The 22,029-nt window shown below is 34.6% G+C and overlaps 2 protein-coding genes across 7 annotated transcripts; both read left to right on the top strand.

Moving 5' to 3' along the window:
• The first annotated feature begins 524 nt into the window (after positions 1 to 524).
• Positions 525 to 21,492, top strand: LOC141717439 (uncharacterized). 6 transcript variants are annotated; one of them, XR_012573652.1, is made up of 12 exons: positions 526 to 793; positions 882 to 966; positions 1,049 to 1,200; positions 1,285 to 1,429; positions 1,531 to 1,597; positions 7,884 to 8,230; positions 9,773 to 10,042; positions 10,144 to 10,480; positions 10,574 to 10,668; positions 10,765 to 10,867; positions 20,913 to 20,957; positions 21,295 to 21,492. XR_012573652.1 is itself a non-coding variant. In XM_074519502.1 (11 exons), the coding sequence occupies exons 1-10, from the start codon at positions 580 to 582 to the stop codon at positions 10,826 to 10,828; spliced, it is 1,776 nt and encodes a 591-aa protein (XP_074375603.1). In that variant the 5' UTR covers positions 525 to 579; the 3' UTR covers positions 10,829 to 10,867; positions 11,991 to 12,098. The 6 variants fall into 6 exon arrangements, 5 of the variants coding, with proteins under 5 accessions (XP_074375603.1, XP_074375602.1, XP_074375599.1 ...); XM_074519502.1 differs by lacking the exons at positions 20,913 to 20,957; positions 21,295 to 21,492 and adding an exon at positions 11,991 to 12,098 and having other exon boundaries at positions 525 to 793; XM_074519501.1 differs by lacking the exons at positions 20,913 to 20,957; positions 21,295 to 21,492 and adding an exon at positions 11,731 to 11,970 and having other exon boundaries at positions 525 to 793.
• On the top strand, positions 14,643 to 18,677 carry LOC141717092 (uncharacterized). Its single transcript, XM_074519203.1, has 5 exons — positions 14,643 to 15,907; positions 16,096 to 16,239; positions 16,374 to 17,719; positions 17,927 to 18,075; positions 18,162 to 18,677. Exons 1-5 carry the CDS (start codon positions 14,643 to 14,645, stop codon positions 18,675 to 18,677), a joined length of 3,420 nt encoding a protein of 1,139 aa, XP_074375304.1.
• Positions 21,493 to 22,029: the final 537 nt, after the last annotated feature.

The raw sequence follows: 22,029 nt of genomic DNA, 5'->3' as shown, positions 1-22,029 counted from the left end.
TTATAATACATACGTGATTTTTCTTAAAAAAAGTATAAAATTAAAATTCCATGCCATATATTAATTTTATTTAACATTTATACTTATATTTTTAGTTTTTAAATATGTTTATATTCAAATAATAATGTGGATTTTAATATGAATACATTTGTCTAAAATTTGTTTAATAATTTTAATATTAAACTTACAATTATATATTTTTCATGTTTACGACTGAAAATATTGTTTACTCTTTAAATCTTTAAATGGATAATATTTATTCAAAATATATGTATGTTTTTATTATTAAATTTTCAAAATACGTGTAAATTGTTATTGATTATTAAGATTAAAATACAAATTAATTTTTATATATACGTAAGGATATGATCAACAAATATTATCGTTCAGAAATTTTGATATTTATTTACCAAACAGGATTAACAATCCTGCATTCAGATTATCAATCGTTCAGAATTTTAAAAAATGATTCAGATTTAACAAATGACCCTAACTCCCTTCCCTTCTTTTAGTCCTAGGGTTTTATTTATCCCCAATTCCCTTCTCTCTGAGCGGTTCAACTAATTACTTTTGCACGCCATGGATGACAAGCCAGAGTTTTCGGATAGGATGTCTGGCATTCTGAAGGTTCTCAATTTTTGTATGAATAAGGATCTGTATGATAAAGCAATTGACATTGTAGAAAAAGAAGTTAATAATGAAAACACGGATTTAAGATTGGAAGAAAAAGCCGAGTTATTTGAGAAACTTGGTATTCTGTATAATCTTAAATCTGACGGCAATGATTACGAGAGTAAGTCATACTATACTTTCTTTCTCCCTTTAAAATTTCCATTTAAACTGTGGTGATTAATTTATTTCTATCAAATTCTGTTTTGTAGAAGAATTTAAAGCTATACGTGATTGCATGACATTGAAAGGAGGTTCCAGAGAATTCAAATACCACACCTCTTTAATAATTTTAGGGTAATTTTTTATATTTTCGTCTTTTTAATGGTGACTGTTTTTACTAAAAACTGTAGAATAATGAACACTTTTTCATTTTTAGGGATGAGTTCCGCTGGAAGGGGGAGTTGGACAATGCTCTTGATGCCTATCGTCAAGGTCTTAGAGAATTTAAAAAATATAGCGATCTATTTCTTGCTCCCATTGATGCAGTAGAAGCTGAAAAAAAAGCTGCAGTAGAAGCTACTTCTAGACGTATGTTTAATAAAAAATTAATAGTTTCCCTATTAAATTTTTTTTTTGTTATATTCTTTCATTGAATACTTCTGATCTTGCTAGTAAAACTACAAGAAGACTTAATTGTGGACGAAGAAAAGATAAAAAAAAGAAATGAAGATAGAATGCGTCGAATCAAGGAAAAGGAGAAAAAACAATCTGGGAGATCAATGGAAGAAAAAATTGACAAAGCTGAAGAATCTACGTGGTTAGTTACATTACAATAAATTATTTTAATGTTCTATTATTAGTTTTAACACTTGTAATTATTTTAGTTCATGTACCTACTTTTTCCATCATGTAAATTAGTGGCTCTGAGTTTGGAGTGAATGCGGGAGTCAGTCATCCAGCTTTATTTGAGTGGGAACGTCAAGAGGTATGTGTAATGAACTTCCAACACTAACTACACAATTTAACAATAGTACTCAGAAAAATAAAGCAAGCCAAAGTACTAATTGTATATAGAAGTGTTTAATCAGACTAGGAACAAAGATATTAAGGACTAGTGAACAATTCGAGAGGTTCAGCTCTCTCCCAAGGTGATTAGATAAAACTATATCATAATACTCTCATAAACCTAACCCTTGACTCTCCCCCCTGTCTTATTGTTCTGAAATGACCGAATTGGTCTCATCCTCCGCAATGACCTTTTTACCGTTTTTATGTCTTCTATTATACGTCTTTAAAACCTGTTGATGTATGACATTACCCTGCCGCCAAACGTTCACCTTGTCCTCAAGGTGAAAGGCAGGAAATCGAGTTTGTATTGCTTCCATATCTTCCCAGGTGGCTTCAAAAAGTGGTAAGCCTTGCCATTTCAATAAAACCTCCAAATTTATCATACTCCCTTTACTGCTGTGACGCACATCAAGAAGACTTTCCGGTTCAGTCACCAATTCAAGATCAGGTGATAATTGTTCCGGAATTGTGGGAGAAGCAGGTGCGGTTCCAATAGCTCTTTTTAGCTAAGAAATATGAAACACAGGATGCAGCACTGGTAGGAGGTAATTGTAATTTGTATGCTACCTGACCAATGCACTGGATTATTGTAGAAGGCACATAAAATTTTGCTTCCAGTTTCTCAAATGGTCTCCTAGCCAATGATCGCTGCCTATATGCTTGGAGTTTTAAATAAACACTATCTCCTACATCAAACTTCTCCTCTCGTCTTTTCTTGTCAGTTGCTACTTTCATAAGGTGTTGGGCCTTCACTAGAGCAAACTGCAGCTCACTTAAAACCACATCGCGTTCTTGTAATGCTTCATTCAAACTGCCCACAGAAGTATGCCCATGACTTAACCGACGGACATGATTAGGGTCTCGTTTATAGAGGATTTTGAAAGGAGTGAGTTTTGTAGAACTATGTGGAGAAGTGTTATAGGAATATTCTGCCCAAGGCAGCCATTGTACCCAGGATTTGGGTTTTCCAGCAATGAAACAACGCAGATAGGTTTCCAATCCATTGTTAACAATTTCGGACTGCCCTTCTGTTTGCGGGTGGTACGCTGTACTCCGCTTCAGCTCAGTTCCTTGTAGACGGAACAGTTCTCGCCAGAATATGCTCATGAAGATCTGATATATCTGAAACAATTGACGATGGAAACCCATGAAGGCGAACAATTTCTTTTACAAACAACTCAGCAACTTTTAAGGCAGTGAACGGATGTCGCAATGCTAAAAAATGAGCATATTTAGATAAGCGGTCTACAACCACCAAAACAGTATCGACACCTTTTGAAATTGGTAAACCCTCGATGAAATCAATCGAAATGTCAGCCCATACCATGGATTGAATCGGCAGAGGTTGTAACAAACCAGAGGGTAGCTGTTGTGATGTTTTCTGATTTTGATAAATGGTACAACATTGGACAAACCGTGCTACATCTTTACGCATCCCTGCCCAGAACCAAACAGCTGCTATTCGGAGGTATGTTTTAACGTCCCCAGCATGGCCACCTACCGGAGTATTATGATACTCATGGAGCAACCTGGAAATGACAGGAGAAGACCGCGGCATTACATATCGCCCCTTATATAACAACCGTTCGTTTACTACTTGAAACCCCACATGCTCTTTTTCGCCGGAATTCAACTCTGTTTTCAACCGTTGCAAGAATGGATCAGCAGCAATCTCCTTCTCTAATTCTGACCAATCAATTTCATGAGACGTGACTAAAGCCCCCAATTCAATATCCCCCACAGATTTTCTGGATAAAGCATCAGCTACTCGATTGTACACCCCTGGCTTATATTGAATTTCGAATGAATAACCCATAAGTTTTGTAGCCCATAAGTTTTGTAACCCATTTCTGATAGTCAGGTCCTACCTCCCTCTGCTGTGTAATAAACCGTAAGCTTTGCTGATCTGTTCGTATAAGAAAATGTCTTCCCATCAAATAATACTTCCATTTCTGCACAGCCAAACAAATCGCCATCAATTCCTTCTCGTAAATCGATTTTTGCTGAGCTCTGACCCCCAACAGTTTACTAAAGAATGCTATGGGTCAATTACCCTGCATTAAAACCGCCGTAACTCCAAATCCCGAGGCATCATTTTCGACCACAAATTTCTTCTCAAAATATGGCATTGCTAGTAGTGGTGGCTGGGTCATTGCTTGTTTCAGCTTCTGAAATGCGAAAGTAGCATCATGTGACCAACCAAAACAGCCTTTTCGGAGCTGGCTGTGCTATCTGGGCATAATTCTGCACATACTTTCGGTAATACCCCGTAAGGCCCAGGAATCCTCTTAAATCTAAAAATATGCGAGGTGTTGGCCAGTCCAATATAGATTTAATTTTGTCCGTGTCTGCTGCGACACCCTGCGCAGATATATGATGCCCCAAATATGCAACTGAACATTTTCCCAACTCACACTTCTTCATATTTACAAACAGCTTGTGAGAGGCCAACGTATCTAAAATTCTTCAAAAGTGTTCAACATGCTCCTTGACCTGCTATATATCAAAATATCATCGAAAAACACGAGCACGAACTTACGAAGAAAAGGACGGAAAATATCATTCATCAATGATTGGAAGGTCGCCATGCCCTTTACTCGGGGGTAAACTATCTGCTTTAGCAAAAACTGAACCATAACGCCCAATCGTGGATTTAAGATAATTAGGAATCTCCGGATTTACTCCCTCAACTGCCCCTTTAATATCTCTTGTGATCTCCACCTGATTTAATTCAACCAAATATCCCTGCCCTTGTTTTCTGAGCATTCTCAACATAGCTTTCATAGAAATTTGGGCATGCACAAGTGAGGGATCACCCCTCAAAGTCACTGTATTGCCCTCCCTCTCAAACTGCATGACATGCGTTTTCCAGTTGGTCCAGACAGTCCCTAATGTTTCCAGCCATTGAACTCCTAAAATGACATCACAATTTCCCAACTCCAACGGTAAAAAATCTGCCATTACATCCAATCCCCCATCCAGTTTCAATTCAACCCCCTTGCACACTCCACTGCCTCGGACTGCTGTGCCATTTCCCAAAGACACACCAAATCCCCCCAACTCCTCCACCGGAACAGACAATCTCTCAACCGTAGCCAAGGATATAAAATTATGTGTGGCTCCTGGATCAATCATTACTACAACTTGTTTCTCCCCAATAAATCTTAACAATTTCATTGTTTTAGGTTTTGACAAACCAACTACGGAGTTTAGGCTTACCTCAGAGTGAAGAATTGGCTCTGGGGCAGATTCAAGTGTTGGAGATGGAGGTTCACCACCTGTATCTCTACTACATCGTCCTCTTCCTCTTCCATCAATAAAACGCTTAGCTCTTTCTTACGACACCAGTGACCATAGCCCATTTATCATCACATTTAAAACATAAACCCTTCGCCCGTTTCTCCTGTAGTTCTCTCTCTGTTAGTCTTCGCATTTCTCCACCTTACTTTGAAGAACTGTTGAAGCTTGTGCCCTTAGGTGAAGAAACTGATTCCTGAGACTCACTATACCCAGACACCCAACTTTTAATGGAGGATGGATTAGGGACCGTGTTTGACGGTGTCGACACATCGCTGGTTGGACCCTTGTAGAAGGATGAAAACTGGTTTGGTATAGATGGGCTCATCCCACTTTTCCTCAGCCCAATGGTTTTATTCCGGTCTTCCACCCGCATAGATAGTTCCATGGCTTGTTCCAAACTAATCGGATTGAGAAGCCTCACTTCAGCCCGAATGTCCTCCTTTAAGTCCATTGAGGAACTGCCCTAACAACAAATTTTCCAAGATGTGCTCCAGCGGGGCAGCTGTTTCTATGTACTTACGCCGATACTCTGACACTGTGGTTGTTTGGGTGGTGGCCAGCCACTGTTCGTAGAGTGACCCTCCATTAGAAGTTCGGAATTTGTGTAAGATATAACCCTTCAAATCTGCCACAAACGAATGGGACGTTGCTTATTCTCCCACTGATACCATTTCAGCGCGTCCCCTTCCATAGCCACTACTGCTGCTTCCAACATCTCCTCCACATTCAAGTGGTAAAAATTAAAATACCTCTCCACCTGTAACAGCCAGCTGCCCGGATCTAACCCATCAAAAATGGGCATATCCAACTTTCTGTACTTCCAATGACCCGACCATCCACCGCTATATCCTCCGCCTCCACTATATCCTCCATAATTCCCACCTGTACTGTAAACAGCACCTGGTCCTCCCCCAGACCCCTTCCCCTCCTACAGCACTACATCCTGATAATTTTCGAACACCAAATCCTCCATTCACCTCCATATTACTCCCGAGAGTCGCACCCAAATACTCAATTGCTGTATGATTCGATTCAGGTTCACATCTATTTTTTCTGATAAAGGCACTTGTAAGGACCGTAAGTTTGTGAGATTGGATCGTACCTCTGATTGCAACTTTATTTGCTCATTACGCATCGTATTGATGAGAGATTCATTGTACTCGCGGCTGCGGTTAATTCGCCCTTCCAGACGACCTGACATAGCTTCAAGTTCAGCCCCCAGCTTCTTTGTTGCTACTCCTTGCCCCTCCATCAAAACCTCTGTCAGTGTATGCTTCATCCCCTCCACCGCTTTCTCGACAGCCTTTGATACCACCTCTGATAATGATTCATCCATCGTCAATAACTTCTCTTCAATTAGATCCAAATTAGATCCAGCCTTTGCGCCGTCGTCGGTGGCCCCATCGGAGCGAAATGCTCTAATACCACTTGTAATGAACTTCCAACACTAACTATATCATAATACTCTCATAAACCTAACCCTTGACTCTCCCCCTGTCTTATTGTTCTGAAATGACTGAATTGGTCTCATCCTCTGCAATGACCTTTTTACCCTTTTTATGTCTTCTATTATACTTCTTTAAAAGGGTGGTGGCCCTAAATGTCATTTTGGGGTTAAAAATGGTCCAAAATATCACTTCTCAAAATAATGACCCAAAATGTCACTTCATAACGACACTTAGTTAAGCATTTTGGTTTAACGGTACTTCGTGTACCGTTTTGTTTTTTTTTTTATTTTTTTTACTTTTAGCAAGTAAAACGGTGCACTAAGCACCGTTAAGGTTATTCCACTCTTTTTTTTAAAAGCTAGACGTGAGATGGTGTTATGTTTTGGCACCCAAAACACTACATCATGTAGCGTTTTGACCTCAAAACACCATTTTATCTAACGTTTTACACATATAATTTTTTTAATAAAAATTATTTCTAACCTCAAATAAAAAATTATCAAATCCTAAAATACTAAAAAAATTATTTAAATTGTTTCTAAAACCCTAAAGGGGATTTGTGAACCCTAAAATGTTAAAAATTATTAAACTTAAGTTACACTTTTAAATTTAAAATTGTTTAATTTAAAATTTACAGTTTTGGTTCCTAAGGTTTAGGGCCTAACGGCCCTAAACCCTACCTAAACCCTAAACACTAAATCGGTATAATATTTATTATTATTATTTTAATATTTCTAAAACCCAAAAGGGGATTGTTGAACCCTAAATGTTAAAAATTGTTAAATTTCGGTATAATCTTAAATTTTAAAAATATTAAATAAAAAGAATTATCGAAAAACGTAACATTAAGTGATGTTTCCTGGCCCCTAAATAATACAAAAAAAAACAGCTCAAATAAAAGAAAATATAAAACGTTAGTTCATCTAACGTTTTACCCATTAAAATGTTAAAAAAAAAAGTAGTAAAACGGGTACCGTTTTGCCCTGTTTTCAAAACGGTACACGATACAACGTTATAAATTGACATTTTGGGCTATAATTCTGACAAGCGACAATTTGGGCATTTTTTAGTGAAATAGTGACATTTTGGTCCATCTCTCTCTTTAAAACCTGTTGATGTATGACATTATGCTTAGCATTTTCGGTAGTATAAACATTAGACTTCAAAAGGGATTAGGATTAACAATATAATTTTTAGTAGTTGAATGTAATTGGCATATGGAATGTGCTTTATTATATAGCCATCTATCACTATAAATTCTTGCTTTTTTCGATAATCACATTTCTCTTTATTTCAAGTCATATTGTCAATCAAGGTTTAAATTCCTTGTATTTATTATAGTATCACACCGTTCATTTGTTCATGAGTCATAATTGTTTAGTTAACGTGACTTTGGCAATATTGTCTTCTTTTATATCAAACAATGACAATGTATTCTGTCTTACAATTTTGCAGTTCAACGCTCCCTTCAGCTTTATCTTAAATACAAGATTTGGGGGGAATTGCTACATTGGAAGTCTACAAAGTGAATTGGTCAAGCTGGAAAAGTCTTTTGTGGAAGCTTCACCAATTCACATCAGCAACCTGGATAATCTGATTTCTTTGGATCGCATGCATGTTTCGCTTTTGAACGTGGAACATCTTGTTATACTCCCTACAGACAAGTCCAAGCTTCTTGTGACGGAAGTTGTCTATCCTCTTGAGGATTATTTCTTGAACGAGTATGAAAAATTCCAACCTTCTAAGAAAGAAAACTTTACATGGTGGGATTACATCTCGGGATCATACTGGAGAATTTTTAGGTAAAATGATTTTTCATTTACTATAAAGTTTTATGTGGTAGTTTAATTTACAATTAGTTATGTAATTTTCTATGCTATAGTTTAATTTTACAATTAGTTATATATATTTAATTAGTTATGTGTACCTTTAAAAGCCGCGTTTGTGATTTGAGTCGGGTGTCACATTTACTACACTGATGAACTGGATTTATGCTATTTTGATATACAATGTAGTTTCAGTTTTTTATTTCATTTTATCAGTTTGCTTGCCTTGTTGACCACTCAATGATTGTGCAACATCCAATAGGTAATAGGTAGAAGCTTGAAAAGTAACTGATAGGTAATGAGAATAGAAGTTCCTTAAGTGTTATAACTTGTATTTTGTGTGGAATAGCACCTTAAGTCCTTGTTAGTATAAATGTATATGGCTGGTAGTTGCAGAACTATTATAAATAATATTGGTAGTTGTACTTTTTTAGTATTTTTGAACAATTATCAAAAGTAATAGGAAGAAGAGAGGATATATATATATATATATGAATAGAATTGACATGAGAAATTTGCATACATGTGACAGAAAAAGACAAAAGAGATGGAAGAGATATGGATTGAAATGGCAAAGATGAGACGGAAGAGTAACACTTGAAAATGACAAATTACAGTTTAGTCACCCAACTTTGGTAATTCTTTCACATCTTATTGTTTTAAAATTCAAATAAAAAATCAATAAAATGAATGATAATAATTTACAAAGATTCAAAGAATAGTTGATAAAACTATTACATATAATAAAGATATCAATCAGCATTGAAAGCTATAGAATTAGTATAGAAATTATAAATCAAAAAGAAGATACGATTAAAATTGTAAGAATTGCTACAAATTACACTTAAGAACCCTAATTATAGAACTGATATTAGAAGTGAAACTGAACTTGAATTGATAATTAACTTCACTACACAGAGATAAACTACTCCTGGAGAATTACATAAACTCTTACTGCTACTATTAAACTTCCCAACATTCGAGAGGTGGGACTCTCCTAAAACACACACAAAAGCAATTCCTTGATGCCCTCTGCTGAAAACCCCACAAACTTCTCTGCATTGACGTTTCTGCCCCTGGTCTTGTTTCTACAATAAGTCAACAATTGTTCCCCTGGTCTGTTGCAGAAATATGTTAGCAAGAAAAGATGAAGAAATAAGAAAATTAGAAGAAGATAATATAAAATTAAGAAGATAAATAAAAATGAAAGAAACACAATTAAGTGAACAAAAAGAAGTCATAATAGAACAATATAAATTAATAAATGATTTAATAGCAAAAAATGGATAATCCGGGAGATACAACACGATCTTAATTTGTATATAAATCTAAGATAAAAAACAAAGTCAAAAAGACATTTAAAAAGATAAAATATTATGAAGCAAGTATTTATATATTAAAATCTTATATGAATCACTCTTCATATGAATATTTTTGTAATCAAAGTCATGAATATTTTTGTAAACTACAATACATGCATTATATGTTTATTACTAATTTTTTGTCATGCAATTGCAGGGATATAACAAAAGGATTGATGTTTTTATACGAGAAAACTGGAGATGCTTGTGGAGATTTAGCTTTTAACAGCTTTGTTACATCGGAGGGCAGGGGGAGAATATTACCTACACTAGACAACTCCAAGAAAGGCAGGGAAGATGTGAAACAGTTGATTAACTTGATGAGTAGTGTTCTATATAATCCAACAAAAGGAATATCTGATACTGCCCATCTTAAAAGTGTTCCCAGTGACTTGACAAAACAGTTGGATTTCCTTCCTCTTTACTTGTAAGTTTTATCATTTATATGGTCTTTCCTCGTAAATATTGTTTCTAAAATAAAGCTATCAAGTTTGTAATCTCTTTTTGATTTTGTTTAATTTGTTTTAGGGATCTGCCAGCAAGTTTCCTAGTTGATTTTTCCTACCTGTGGACGGATGATGAAAAGTTTGCGTTTGCACGGAAATTTAAAGAACTTGTCAAAAAGAGTACTCGTAATAGTATATATGTTGATTGGGGGATGCGGGCTAAATTAGAGTTTAAAGAGTGGCATAAGGTGTTAGATGGTGTTTACCTTGAGGTTTATAACTTTGCTCAAACTAAACATGCTGCTAGTTATAGAGAGAAGGTGGATATAGCAAGATTTATTAATGCATCATATGCCCATGTTAATGACAAAGCTTACAAGAAAGATCGGGTGGCTCAAAAGCCTCACCGGGGGGAGAAGGTTGTTATAATGATGTGATTTGTGTCTAATTTATACAGTTACATGTCTCTTCTAATAGTGATTTTACTAATGTTTTTTTGTTTAATTTGGCAGTGGACTGAAAAGGAAATTGAAAGTGATTTGGTTTCTTATTGGCCAAATTATTATGTTACAGTACATGAATGTCTTTGTATATCTGTGCAGGGAGGGTAAGTATACTTTTTTTCAGTTCTCAATAACACCAATATACTAAAAGGACTTGCCTTTACTAGAAATTAAATGATTTTTTTGTGGGTTTTTATTAGTCAACTTCCAGCAGACGAGTTGAAGCATATTTCAAGCACTTGCTTTCGGAACGATGATCAATGAATAAATTTCAAAGTGTTTGTTTGAAACCATGACTATTAGGTATGTTTTTAGGGATTTCTATGGTTTCTATGTTTTAATTTGTTTTTTTAGTATTTGAGTTTATAGTCTATTAGTTGTAGATTTCTTTTTCCCGGTATTTGATGTTTGGGGTAGAAGTATTGTACTTCATAACACATCACTAGCATACATTTGGTCATCTCTTGATCTATCTGCCTCAAAAAGTGTGAACTACAATTAGTGCAAGTATCCAAGACAAACTATGTAACCCAAGGAAGTGAAATAAGTAGAAGATGAAATTTGGCAATTAATACAAGTAAACAACACACTCAACATCTATCCTCTCAAAAAGAAAACACGCTCATCGGTTATAAGTTTGTTTGTTAGTTTGATAGAACTTAGAAGCCCATCCCTATATGATCTGATCTTCGAAAGTAGGGCTAATTTATAGTGTTAGTATTATAATTTTGTTGTTTAAAAGCTTTGAAAACATGGAATCCTAAACCAGGAAATACTTTTTTATGGTGGATCCTAGTACTCTCTTTGTTTTGGTTGGTGGTTTTGTTTGTAAATATTATTTTAGGGTGTGACCCTAGTGCCTTATTTTTACATCAAGTTTTGTTTTGCGAAATTTTTAGATCTCAACTTATTCCATTTCTCTTTTTCTTCCTTGGCAAGAAAGGGGTCAAGGAGAGAACATCTCACTAGGCTTTTGTAGTCTTTATATAAATTTCATGAGTGTGCAATTGTTGCGTAATCAGAAGTTGTATGTTACGTGCAGTCTAGTGGAGGATTACTAATCTATTTCAACTTGAACTAGCACAAATAAGTACAATCATTCTGAATTGTTATATTCATCTAGTTATGGTTAGCTTGCTAGGTGTTTTCATTAATCATTTTAGAAGTTCTATTACATATTGGATCATTCTGGCGACTTGAAAGTTGTCAGCTTGCGGACCCTATTGCTGCTGTATCTATGGCGGGGACTATATTGGCGAAGGAATGTTTAGTCAAATACAATACCTTGGATAATTGAGAAGCTATCTTATCTACCTGTAGAAGTCCTTAATACTTATTTAGTTCTGTTACCTATTGGATACTTGTTGCATAACCTGTAACTTGTGTTGGTTGTCGGGTTCTTTTACTTTTCCTGTATATGGAGCAGGATACTATTAATAGAGAAGGAAGGTTGAATGCAATACAAGGCCTCGGATAAATAACATTGGACAATTGTTGCCCAACCTGAAACTTATGTCAGCTATTTGACCCTTTTACTTTTGGTGTATATGGCGACTAATATAGAGAAGTAAGGTTGAAAGGAATAAAATAGTTGCATTCCTCAGCATTTATTCTTTTTAGTTTCTACAATATTTTTCTTTTCTTGTTGGTTATTGTCACGTTTCCTTGGCCTTTGGTGGCATTCGGATCGAGACATTTTACGGTATTCCAAAATTAACTTTATGATTTCGAACATGTCCCAGGATGGTTCATGATGATCATTAGCTCCTGCCACCTGCATTTTGGTCGTAGTGATAGTACTGCTGGATAGTGAAAGGATTTGCTATGCTTATGTGCTGCCTTGAGCTGCTGTGTATGAGGTGTTGTCTGTGCGTGAAATACTTCAGTGCTTGTATCAATGAACCATGGGATTTCAATGAAATGGACTTCAGTTATCGAAATAAACAGTGTTAGTTGGGGACCTATTGTTAAGCTTTCCTTAAAAAACCAATTGGTAAGCTTTGGCTTTATTTTCTGTTCTAACAAAATGGGTTTTGGTTACTGAAATAATAGGTTTGGATCGAGAGTAATATAGTTGAGATGAGAAAAAGTTAATCCCAAAAAATTATCACATTATTAAAGTAATTTATATATAATAATTAATTTGAAGGATTCTACTTATAAAATTTGTTAAAATACAATGAAAAATAATAAACAATTATTTAATTTTAATTATTCATATTAATTAAATTAAAGTAAAATCATAATAGATATTATATATATATTTTATTTAATTTTAGAAAGATCATAATAAATATTATTAAATATGTATAAAAGTAAATATTTTTTTAAAACATTATTTAATGTTATTTACTTACGTATAGTCATACCAAATTGAAACCAAGTAAAATTATATAAGTTAAATTTTATGTAGTTGTAGGTAATCGAATCATGGTAGAATGAAATTAAATTATTTAAATCATATTAATAAATTTTGAATAAATATGTAGTTGTAATGAATCAAAGCTAGGTTATAGTGAGGTTAAGTATCGTAAGTTTTTAAATTTGATATTTTGTCTACTTTTCATATTTTGGTACTTCCATTTAAAGGTATTTTGCTTATCAATAAGATTGTCAAAAACAACAGTTTAAAACCGATCAAGATTCATCGGTTTAAAATCTTTTTCCTAGTAGTGATAATTTAATATATTTAAACATATTATTTACTCGGAAGAAGAAAAGAAGAATGATAGATGTATCTTAAATAATCAAGGGCTTAAATGCTTCTAAAGTTGATTATTTAAATTTAATTTAATTTTTAATAAAAAATTAAGGCTTTTTTATAAATACATGAGATTAATTCAATTATTAAAATTGATTATTTAAAGTTAATTTATTTTTTAATAAGAAATAAGGCTATTTTTATAAATACATGAGATTAATTCAATTATTATAAAAACGTTACTTAATTTTTATATACAAAATTTCATTCACTTTAGATAACCTTTTGATAGTTAATTTTAGATATGTTTTGTCTAAGATCAAATAGAAATGTATTTAATTGATTTATTAATTTTATTCAAGTTACAGGGAGTCATTTTAAATAAGAAAAGAATGAAGACAAACCCGCATGTAACTTTATTTCTTGATACTTTTCACGTCTTCTTTTGTTATGCATATCCCTAATTTTCTCACTTTGAGTAATTTGTATAAGATTTTCTGATTTGATAAGTAAATGTTTCAAGTTTAATTATCATCTATAACAATAATTATTTACAATTGCATTAATCATAAATCACAAAAGCGATAGTAATTAATAACAATTTAAATATATGAACCTGGATATTCATCGAAAATTGGTCTACCACTTATTAATTGACTTTCTGTTGTTAAATTATAGCAAAACACAAATTTTGAATATATATGTTAAACAATATAATTTAAAAATTACAAATATAAATCATAGTTGTTGGTTAAAAAGCAAAAAAAATTGCTAAAAACATCAAAATAAATGTTCAGACTTGTATGTTCTTCGTGAACCATTGATAAAGCAGTTTTCGGTGGAGTAAATCGACTCACTATTGTCAAGATTTTTGATAACAAAAGTATAAGTAAAAAATATTTAACATGATTAGAATTAAAAATTTATGCTATAAAAATCTAAATGGGGGGAGTTTTTTTTAAAATAATAAGAAATTGAAAAACACAAACCGACATGTGACTTTCCTGATACTTTTCACGTCTTTGTTTGTTACGACTATCTTTAGCTTTATCTCCTTGAGTTATATGTGTTAGATTTTCTGATTTGATAAGCGAATATTATAAGTTTAATTACCACAAAAAAATTAATCATTTACAATTGAATTAATCATTAATCACAAAAGTAATAACAAACAACAACAATTTAAATACACTGACCTGAATATTCGTCGGAAATCAATGTTATACCACTTTGTAATGGAGTTGACTGATTTTCTATTATTGAATTATAGCATAACATAAAATTTGGAATGAACACAAGTTTTGAGTGTGCAAGAAAAGAATTAGGATAAGTTGGGATTTTGAATCTTTGTGGGAGTTTAGTGTTTTGTTGGAAGGTATGGTGAATTATCGTAACTTTGATGAGCAAATGGCCGATCTCGACATTGAAGAAGAGGAGAATGAGAGCTTTGTTCTGGAAGGGGATAGTGAGGAGGAAGTCAATAGGTATGATTTATGCTTGGTAGGGAGGTTTCTCACTGGAAAAACCATAAATGCCAGAGCGATGAAATCGAAGATGGCTGATATTTGGAGACCCACCATGGGAATCACTATCAACGAGATTGATCAGGGGATTTTTTTGTTTCAGTTCTACCACAAGGAGGATCTGCAATGGGTAATGGGGGGAGGGTCGTGGACTTTTGATAATGCGATGTTGTTATTGGAGATGGTGGTTGTGGGGGAAGAACCTCTTAAGGTGCAACTCTGGTTTTTGAACATTTGGATTCAAATATTTGATCTTCCCATGGGATTTATGACAGAGGCTGTTGGAAAGCAACTTCGGAATTTTTTTGGAGAGTTTCTTCAATATGATATCAAGAACAACACATCTATTTGGAGAGAATTTATGCGTATTCGAATCAGGTTAGATGTACGTAAACCTCTCAAACGCAGGAAGAAAATTGATAAGAAAGATGGTTCTGAATTTGTGGTGACATGCAAGTATGAAAGGTGGGGGGAGTTCTGTTTTTCTTGTGGGTTGGTCTCACATACGGATCGGTTTTGTCGAAGGTTCATTGACAGAAGGAATGTAGAAGGGGAGAAAGAATGGGGTGTCTGGTTGAAAACTCAGCCACATAGGGCGGCGGGAAAGGGACATAGCAAGTGGCTAAAGGAGGAAGACGATGCCACGTGGGAGGAGAGAATTGGCAGAGATCAGGGTTACCATATTTTTCGGGGGGGGGGGGGGGACAGTTCAAACAGAAATCGTCGGATAATGAAAGAGAGTGAATCAAGGGAGTTAGTGGTCAAGGGATTGCGTGATAACAGTAACAAAATAAGTTCCTCAAATAATACTAATTTGGAGGGATTTAATACATGTTCAAATTTATTATATGGGCTTTTGGAGGAGGATAGTATTGGGCCTAAAAATGAGGGTTGCAAAAGAAGGCGAGGTGACCCAACAAGTATTGGTATTATGGATGTTGACGGGGGCCTACAACTTATTGGCTCACAAGTTACTCAAAACAACGAAGAAGCTGTGATTTCTAATGGGGATTTGGCAGCATCTACTATTACATTATCGGCTAAGCTTGCAGGACAAGCTAGCCGGTCACAACGAGTCTCATTGGATGGAACTGTCGAGGATTGGGCAATACTCGTACAGTTCGTGTCCTAAGGGATTTGTTAAAATCTCATCAGCCCAGCTTTGATTTTTTGTCTGAAACGATTACAGTAGGGAGTAGAATAGAGGAGCTTGCTTTGAAGTTTGGTTTTCGTAATTCTTTTTCAGTTGATAGACAAGGTAGAGGTGGAGGTCTAACAGTTTTATGGAAGCATAACATGAATTGCAGGGTCTTTGATTTTTCTCAGAATCATATTGACATCATTGTCGACGAAGGCATGTCTAATCCGTGGAGGCTGTCTTGCTTCTATGGTTTCCCAGAACGTGAGAGACGGCATGAGTCTTGGAACTTCTTGCGAAATCTTTCATCTAGGTGTCAATTACCATGGTGCATCTTCGGGGACTTCAATGATCTCTTATATAGTTGAGATAAGAAAGGCAAACATCCGCATCCTCAGAGTCTTATGGATGGCTTCAAAAATGCTGTGGATGATTGTTCGTTATCAGAGTTAGAGCTAAAGGTAGGAGGTTTCACTTGGGAAAAGAGCAGAGGCACTCAAGATTGGATCAGAGAAAGATTAAACAGGGCATTTGCAAACGACTCCTGGTGGCGTTTGTTTCCTTATGTACTTTAACTGTCTCTCATGTTATTGCATCAGATCATGATCCAATCAAGACTGAATTGGTTAATGCTACTGTGAGTAAAAAGATTTTTCGTTTTAAGTTTGAAAATACTTGGTTGAAAGAAGAAGAGTTTAGTACTGAGGTTTCTAAGTTTTGGCTAGGTCTTTCCCCGTCTCATTTACTTCCGAAGCTTATTTATGTGTCTTCTTTTATGGAAAGACGGGGAAGGAATTTTTTTCATAAATTTAGGGAGAAAGTGTTGAAACAGAAGGCGATTATTGATGAGTTAAAAAACAGAGAGGATGACGATGGTATTCAGATGTATTATGATGAAAAGGAAAAGCTCAATGACTTGTTATTACACGAGGAATTGTATTGGAAGCAACATGCAAAGGCTTTTTGGTTGGAGGAGGGAGATTCAAATTCTAATTTTTTCCATGCTATAGCCTCGAATAGGAAAAAGATGAATCATATAGAATCGTTGAAATCTGAGGATGGAAGGCTAGTGACAGATCATGAAGAGTTGTGTTCTATGTTGAAGAGGTACTATATCAATGTGTTTGCAGTAGATGAGAATGTTAGCACATACCTTGTTCATGAAAATGAAGCAAGAATATCGAGTACTCAAAACGAGATGTTAACTGCAAATCTAACATTTGAGGAGTTTTCCGAAGCTGTCAAGAGTATGCATCCAGATAAAGCTAGTGCGCCCGATGGTCTTAACCCAGCATTTTTTCAACATTTCTGGAATTTGCTTGGGAGGGAAGTTTTTAAATGCCGTCAAGACTGGTTGTTGGAAGAAAGTTTTTCACCAGGTACGAATGATACTACTCTGGTTCTTATCCCAAAGAAGGAGAAGATCGAGGAGATTAAAGATTTGAGACCTATAGCTCTCTGCAATGTTTTGTATAAGATTGTTGCCAAAGTGCTTGCTAATAGACTTCAAAAAATTTTGCCAGTGATGATTTCTGAAGAACAGTCAGCATTTGTACCAGGTCGAAACATTACGGATAATGTGCTTGTAGCTTTTGAGTTGATTCATTATATGAAAAGAAAATTTTCTGGCCAGGATGGAGAAGTAGCTCTTAAACTCGATATTAGCAAAGCATACGATCGAGTGTGTTGGGATTATTTGAGGAGTAGAATGGTAGCTATGGGCTTTTCTCAAAAGTGGATTAGGTGGATGATGCTTTGTGTTACTTCAGTTTCTTATTCCATCTCATTCCAAGGTTCTTTTATTGGTCCAATTGTCCCTAAAAAGGGGCTTCGACAGGGCGACCCCTTGTCCCCTTGTTCTTATTTTGTGTGGAGGGTTTATCATTGTCCCTGAGAGATGCTGCATATAGGGGTTCAATTCATGGGTGTCGTGTAAGTGTTTCAGCACCAGCAGTCACTCATCTCCTCTTTGCAGATGACAGTTTTTTTATTTTTTAAAGTTTCTAATGAGGAGGCAAGCAGTATTAAGGAGATTTTAAAGTCGTATGAGTTGTTTTCAGGCCAAGCAGTCAATTATCAAAAATTGGATGTCTTCTTCAATGCCAATGTTCGTAGAGATAAACAAGAGGAAATCAAGAGAGTACTTAATGTAACTAATGATAATGGAGCAATAAGTATCTTGGACTACCATCCTTAATTGGCAGATCAAAAAAGACAGTTTTTCGATATTTGAAGGATAAGATCTGGCAAAGAATACAGGTGTGGAGTATGAAGCTTTTATCTAAAACGGGGAAAGCTGTGTTAATAAGGAAAGTTGCTCAGTTTATTCCTTCTTACACGATGTCTTGTTTTATGATTCCAAAGTCGTTGTGTCTGGAAATTGAGAGGATGATGAACGCTTTTTGGTGGAAATCTAACTCGTCTGATAATAAAGGCATTCGTTGGTTAGCTTGGGAGAGGATGAGTATGTCGAAAAAAAGAGGTGGTTTGGGCTTTCGTGATCTCCATGGTTTTAACTTAGCTTTACTGGGAAAGCAATGCTGGAATATTATTCATAACCCTGGAGCGTTGGTGTCAAGAGTATTAAAGGCAAAGTATTTTCCATATTGTCATCTCTTGCAAGCAAACAGAACTGGTGGGGCTAGTTATACGTGGTCTGGCATCTGGGAAGCTAAGGAGGTCTTGAAGGAGGGGATGAGATGGATTTTAGGGGATGGGAAAGAGATAAAAAATTTACTTATAAATGGTTGAGGGGAAAAGATAATTACTGTGTAGATCAAGAGAATAATGATATGGTAGAGGGGAGTGCCAAGGTGAGTGATTTTTTTATTCCTGGAAGGAAAGCATGAAATGAAGAGAAGATTCGAAGTACTTTTAAAAATATTGATGCAAATGCTATTTTAGCAACTCGAATTCCTCAGAATTGTACTAAAGACAGAATGGCCTGGGTTCACTTGAGTAGTGGACAGTACACAGTGAAATCGGGGTACCAGAGATGGCATTTAAATCATGTTGGTGATTTAGGACTTCAGTAGTCAAGGGGGTGGGATATGATTTGGCGTTTAGATGTTCCTCACAAGATTAAGATCTTTCTGTGGAGGTTCTGCCGTAATAATATTCCAGTTAGAAATTTACTTCGTGGTAAAGGTATACCTGCTCCTGTGGCTTGTGATATGTGTGTTGGCGATGTCGAGCATCTCATGCACCTGTTTTGTGACTATAGTTTTGCAGCTGCTTGTTGGCAACGAATAGGGCTGGTGTATAATATGTGGGAGGTGGAGAATGCGTCAGAATGGCTTCTGGAAAGAATGTGTAATGAGAGTCATGAAAATAAGGTCAAGATTGCGGTGGTGTTATGGGGGATTTGGTATGCAAGAAATAAAAAGGTATGGGAAGGAAAACAGATGTCACCAGAAATAACTGTTGCTTGGAGTTCGAAGCAAGTATCAGAGTGGAGAGAAGTTCATAAGAAGAAATCTCAGCAATCAGCAGGTAGGAGTTCTAATACTGTGCAGAGGATTAGAGAATGGGTTCCTCCTGAGGTGGGAAGTGTAAAACTGAATGTCGACGCTTCTGTTTTTTAGGGTGCAGACTCGTTTTCGATAGGGATGACATTGAGGGACCACTCTGGTCTGTTTCTTAGTGCAAAAACTATGAAGTTTGTAGGCAGTATATCAGTATTTGAGGCTGAGCTAGTGGGAATTCTGGAGGCATTATTGTGGGCACATGAACTATCTTACCAAAAGGTTACAATAGAGAGTGATTATTTGCTTAGTGTTGAGGCAATTAACAAGAATGTTTGCAATTACTTGGAGCTGGGGGACATCATTGGTCATTGCCGAGCCATTTTTGATAGTAATATAGATTTTTCAGTAAGCAAGCAAACAAAGTAGCTCATGGTTTGGCTAGGGTTCCTTGTGCGCTTAATAGCTTCGTTGTTTTATCGTCTCCTCCATCTTTTTTGTTGGAGACACTCTTGTCGGATGTTTCTATGTCTTAATGAAAGTTTCGTTTATTTAAAAAAAAACATAAAATTTGGAACATATAAACTGAACAACATGATTAAATTTGCAAATGTACATCACGGATGCTTGTTAGAAATTTTATCTGAAATAAAATATATATAAACACAAACCAAACTGTGACTTTCTTTCTTTGTACTTTTCTCGTCTTCTTTTCTTACGTTTATCCCTGCATTTTTCGGTTTGAGACAATTGCGCGAGATTTTCTGCTTAAAGAAACGGTTGAATTAAAACTTTTTCATATGAGGTAATCAAAATAAAAAATAATAATAATATGTTCTTGGATAAACACTAATGATAACCACACTAATGATAACCAACTTGTACTGAGATTTAAAAGTTTCCCCTGTCTGTGTAACTTTAATTTCCGCATTCTGTAATAATGTAAAACTCGAGAATTTATTATTCGAAGAAGGTAACATTTTATAAATAAATACAAAGGGAAACTTGCATAATTTGTAGTACCTGCTCCATACATTTATTTTGACACTTCTTGTTACGTTCACCTCGCTTATCGTTAGTTTCAGAATCTCTTATTCTATGATTCTTTTGTTTGGCAGATGTGTTATTTTTTCCAATGAAAGCATAGCTATCTGGACATGGCATAAAAATCAATCAATATAAGTTGTTTAGTTCACGCTGTTTTGAGATTGAATATAAGAATTTACCAAAACTAACATTGTCTACTTCAAATTTCTTACTTCTCCTACTATTAGCTTCATATTAGAATTAGAAGATTCCTTTATTATTATTTTCTAATGGGTCATATATTTTTTGACTCAATTCAGACCCTTATCTATAATTTATAATTGTTTACTTGAGTTCTAATTTTCTTAATTGATTTCAAATCCTTACTCTCTGCAATAAGATTGATGCTTAACATATGTTCTAGTTCTGATTTTTTAATTTTATATCTATCTAGGAGACAATAAAATTTCTTACAGTGTTGATGAAAATTTTGCAGGTAGTGCCTAAGAAATCAAAAGACAGTGCCAATACTTCAGTGCAGGTAGTGAAAATTTACTCAAACACAAGATTGTAAATTTAAACAATTTATGATATTTGGACATGCTACAATTTATGAGATTGGGACATGCTACGTAGTTCTACTGAATTTTAATCATGTGCTCTACTTAATTCTAATCAGGTTGGTAAAAGGTTAACGCGGATGAACTAAATCTCAAAAAAGCTCAAATCATTATACTGCTATAAGCTTATTTATTTTTTCTCAGAGTTTTGTATTTGTAGCCTTCTGCATTAGAACTTTATAATATTGCATCTTATGATATTGTTTATATGTCTCTAGTTTGCTCTATTTAAAATTGTTTATTGTATTATTTTTGCAGGCGATATCAACGTCATTAACAAATAAATGCAAAGTAAAAACATCATGCCAAGAGCAAGGATAACGTAGCTGAAGTGCTGCAAGGGTTATTCTAAGTTGAAAGCTCATAATGCCATTTATAATTTGTTATCCTATTTTACATGAAAAAATAATGCTTATGCTAATACAAAAAAAAACAGTTATGGCATACTTAAATATGGAATCTGCTGATTAAAGTCGTCTTTGCTTTAAAAATAATTGCATATGAAATTCCACTTCTAGTTCTACACTAAATTCTATAAAAATATTACTTTGTTAACTAAAAAATGATATTATAAGCCAAAAAATATTGCTATTTTAGATTATTTAATACAATTTAATAATACATGATAATTATTTTTGAATATAGTTTATTTAACATCGCCTATTTTTTATTATTTAATTAAAAAAATTAATATTATGTCATGTTATGTTAGTTTATACAGATTTTTTTTAAATATATAGAGTGGTTTTAAATTTAAAAGTAAAAAGATGTTATGTTAGTCTATTCAGTTTTTTATTCACCGGATATTTTTCAAATATATAAATGGTTTTAAATTTAAAAGTAAAAAGATGTTATGTTAGTCTATTCAGTTTTTTATTCAGCTTTTTCTTAATAAACCAACGATTTTCAATTTAAAAGTAAATAAATTGTATGTTAATTTATTCAGATTTCCGAATAAGAATAAAAGTTTATTCATATAAGTAGTTGGGATAA

This window comes from Apium graveolens, chromosome 4, assembly GCF_009905375.1.
Source record: "Apium graveolens cultivar Ventura chromosome 4, ASM990537v1, whole genome shotgun sequence".
Taxonomy (NCBI): domain Eukaryota; kingdom Viridiplantae; phylum Streptophyta; class Magnoliopsida; order Apiales; family Apiaceae; genus Apium; species Apium graveolens.
This window is presented reverse-complemented; position numbering and strand designations above follow the sequence as displayed.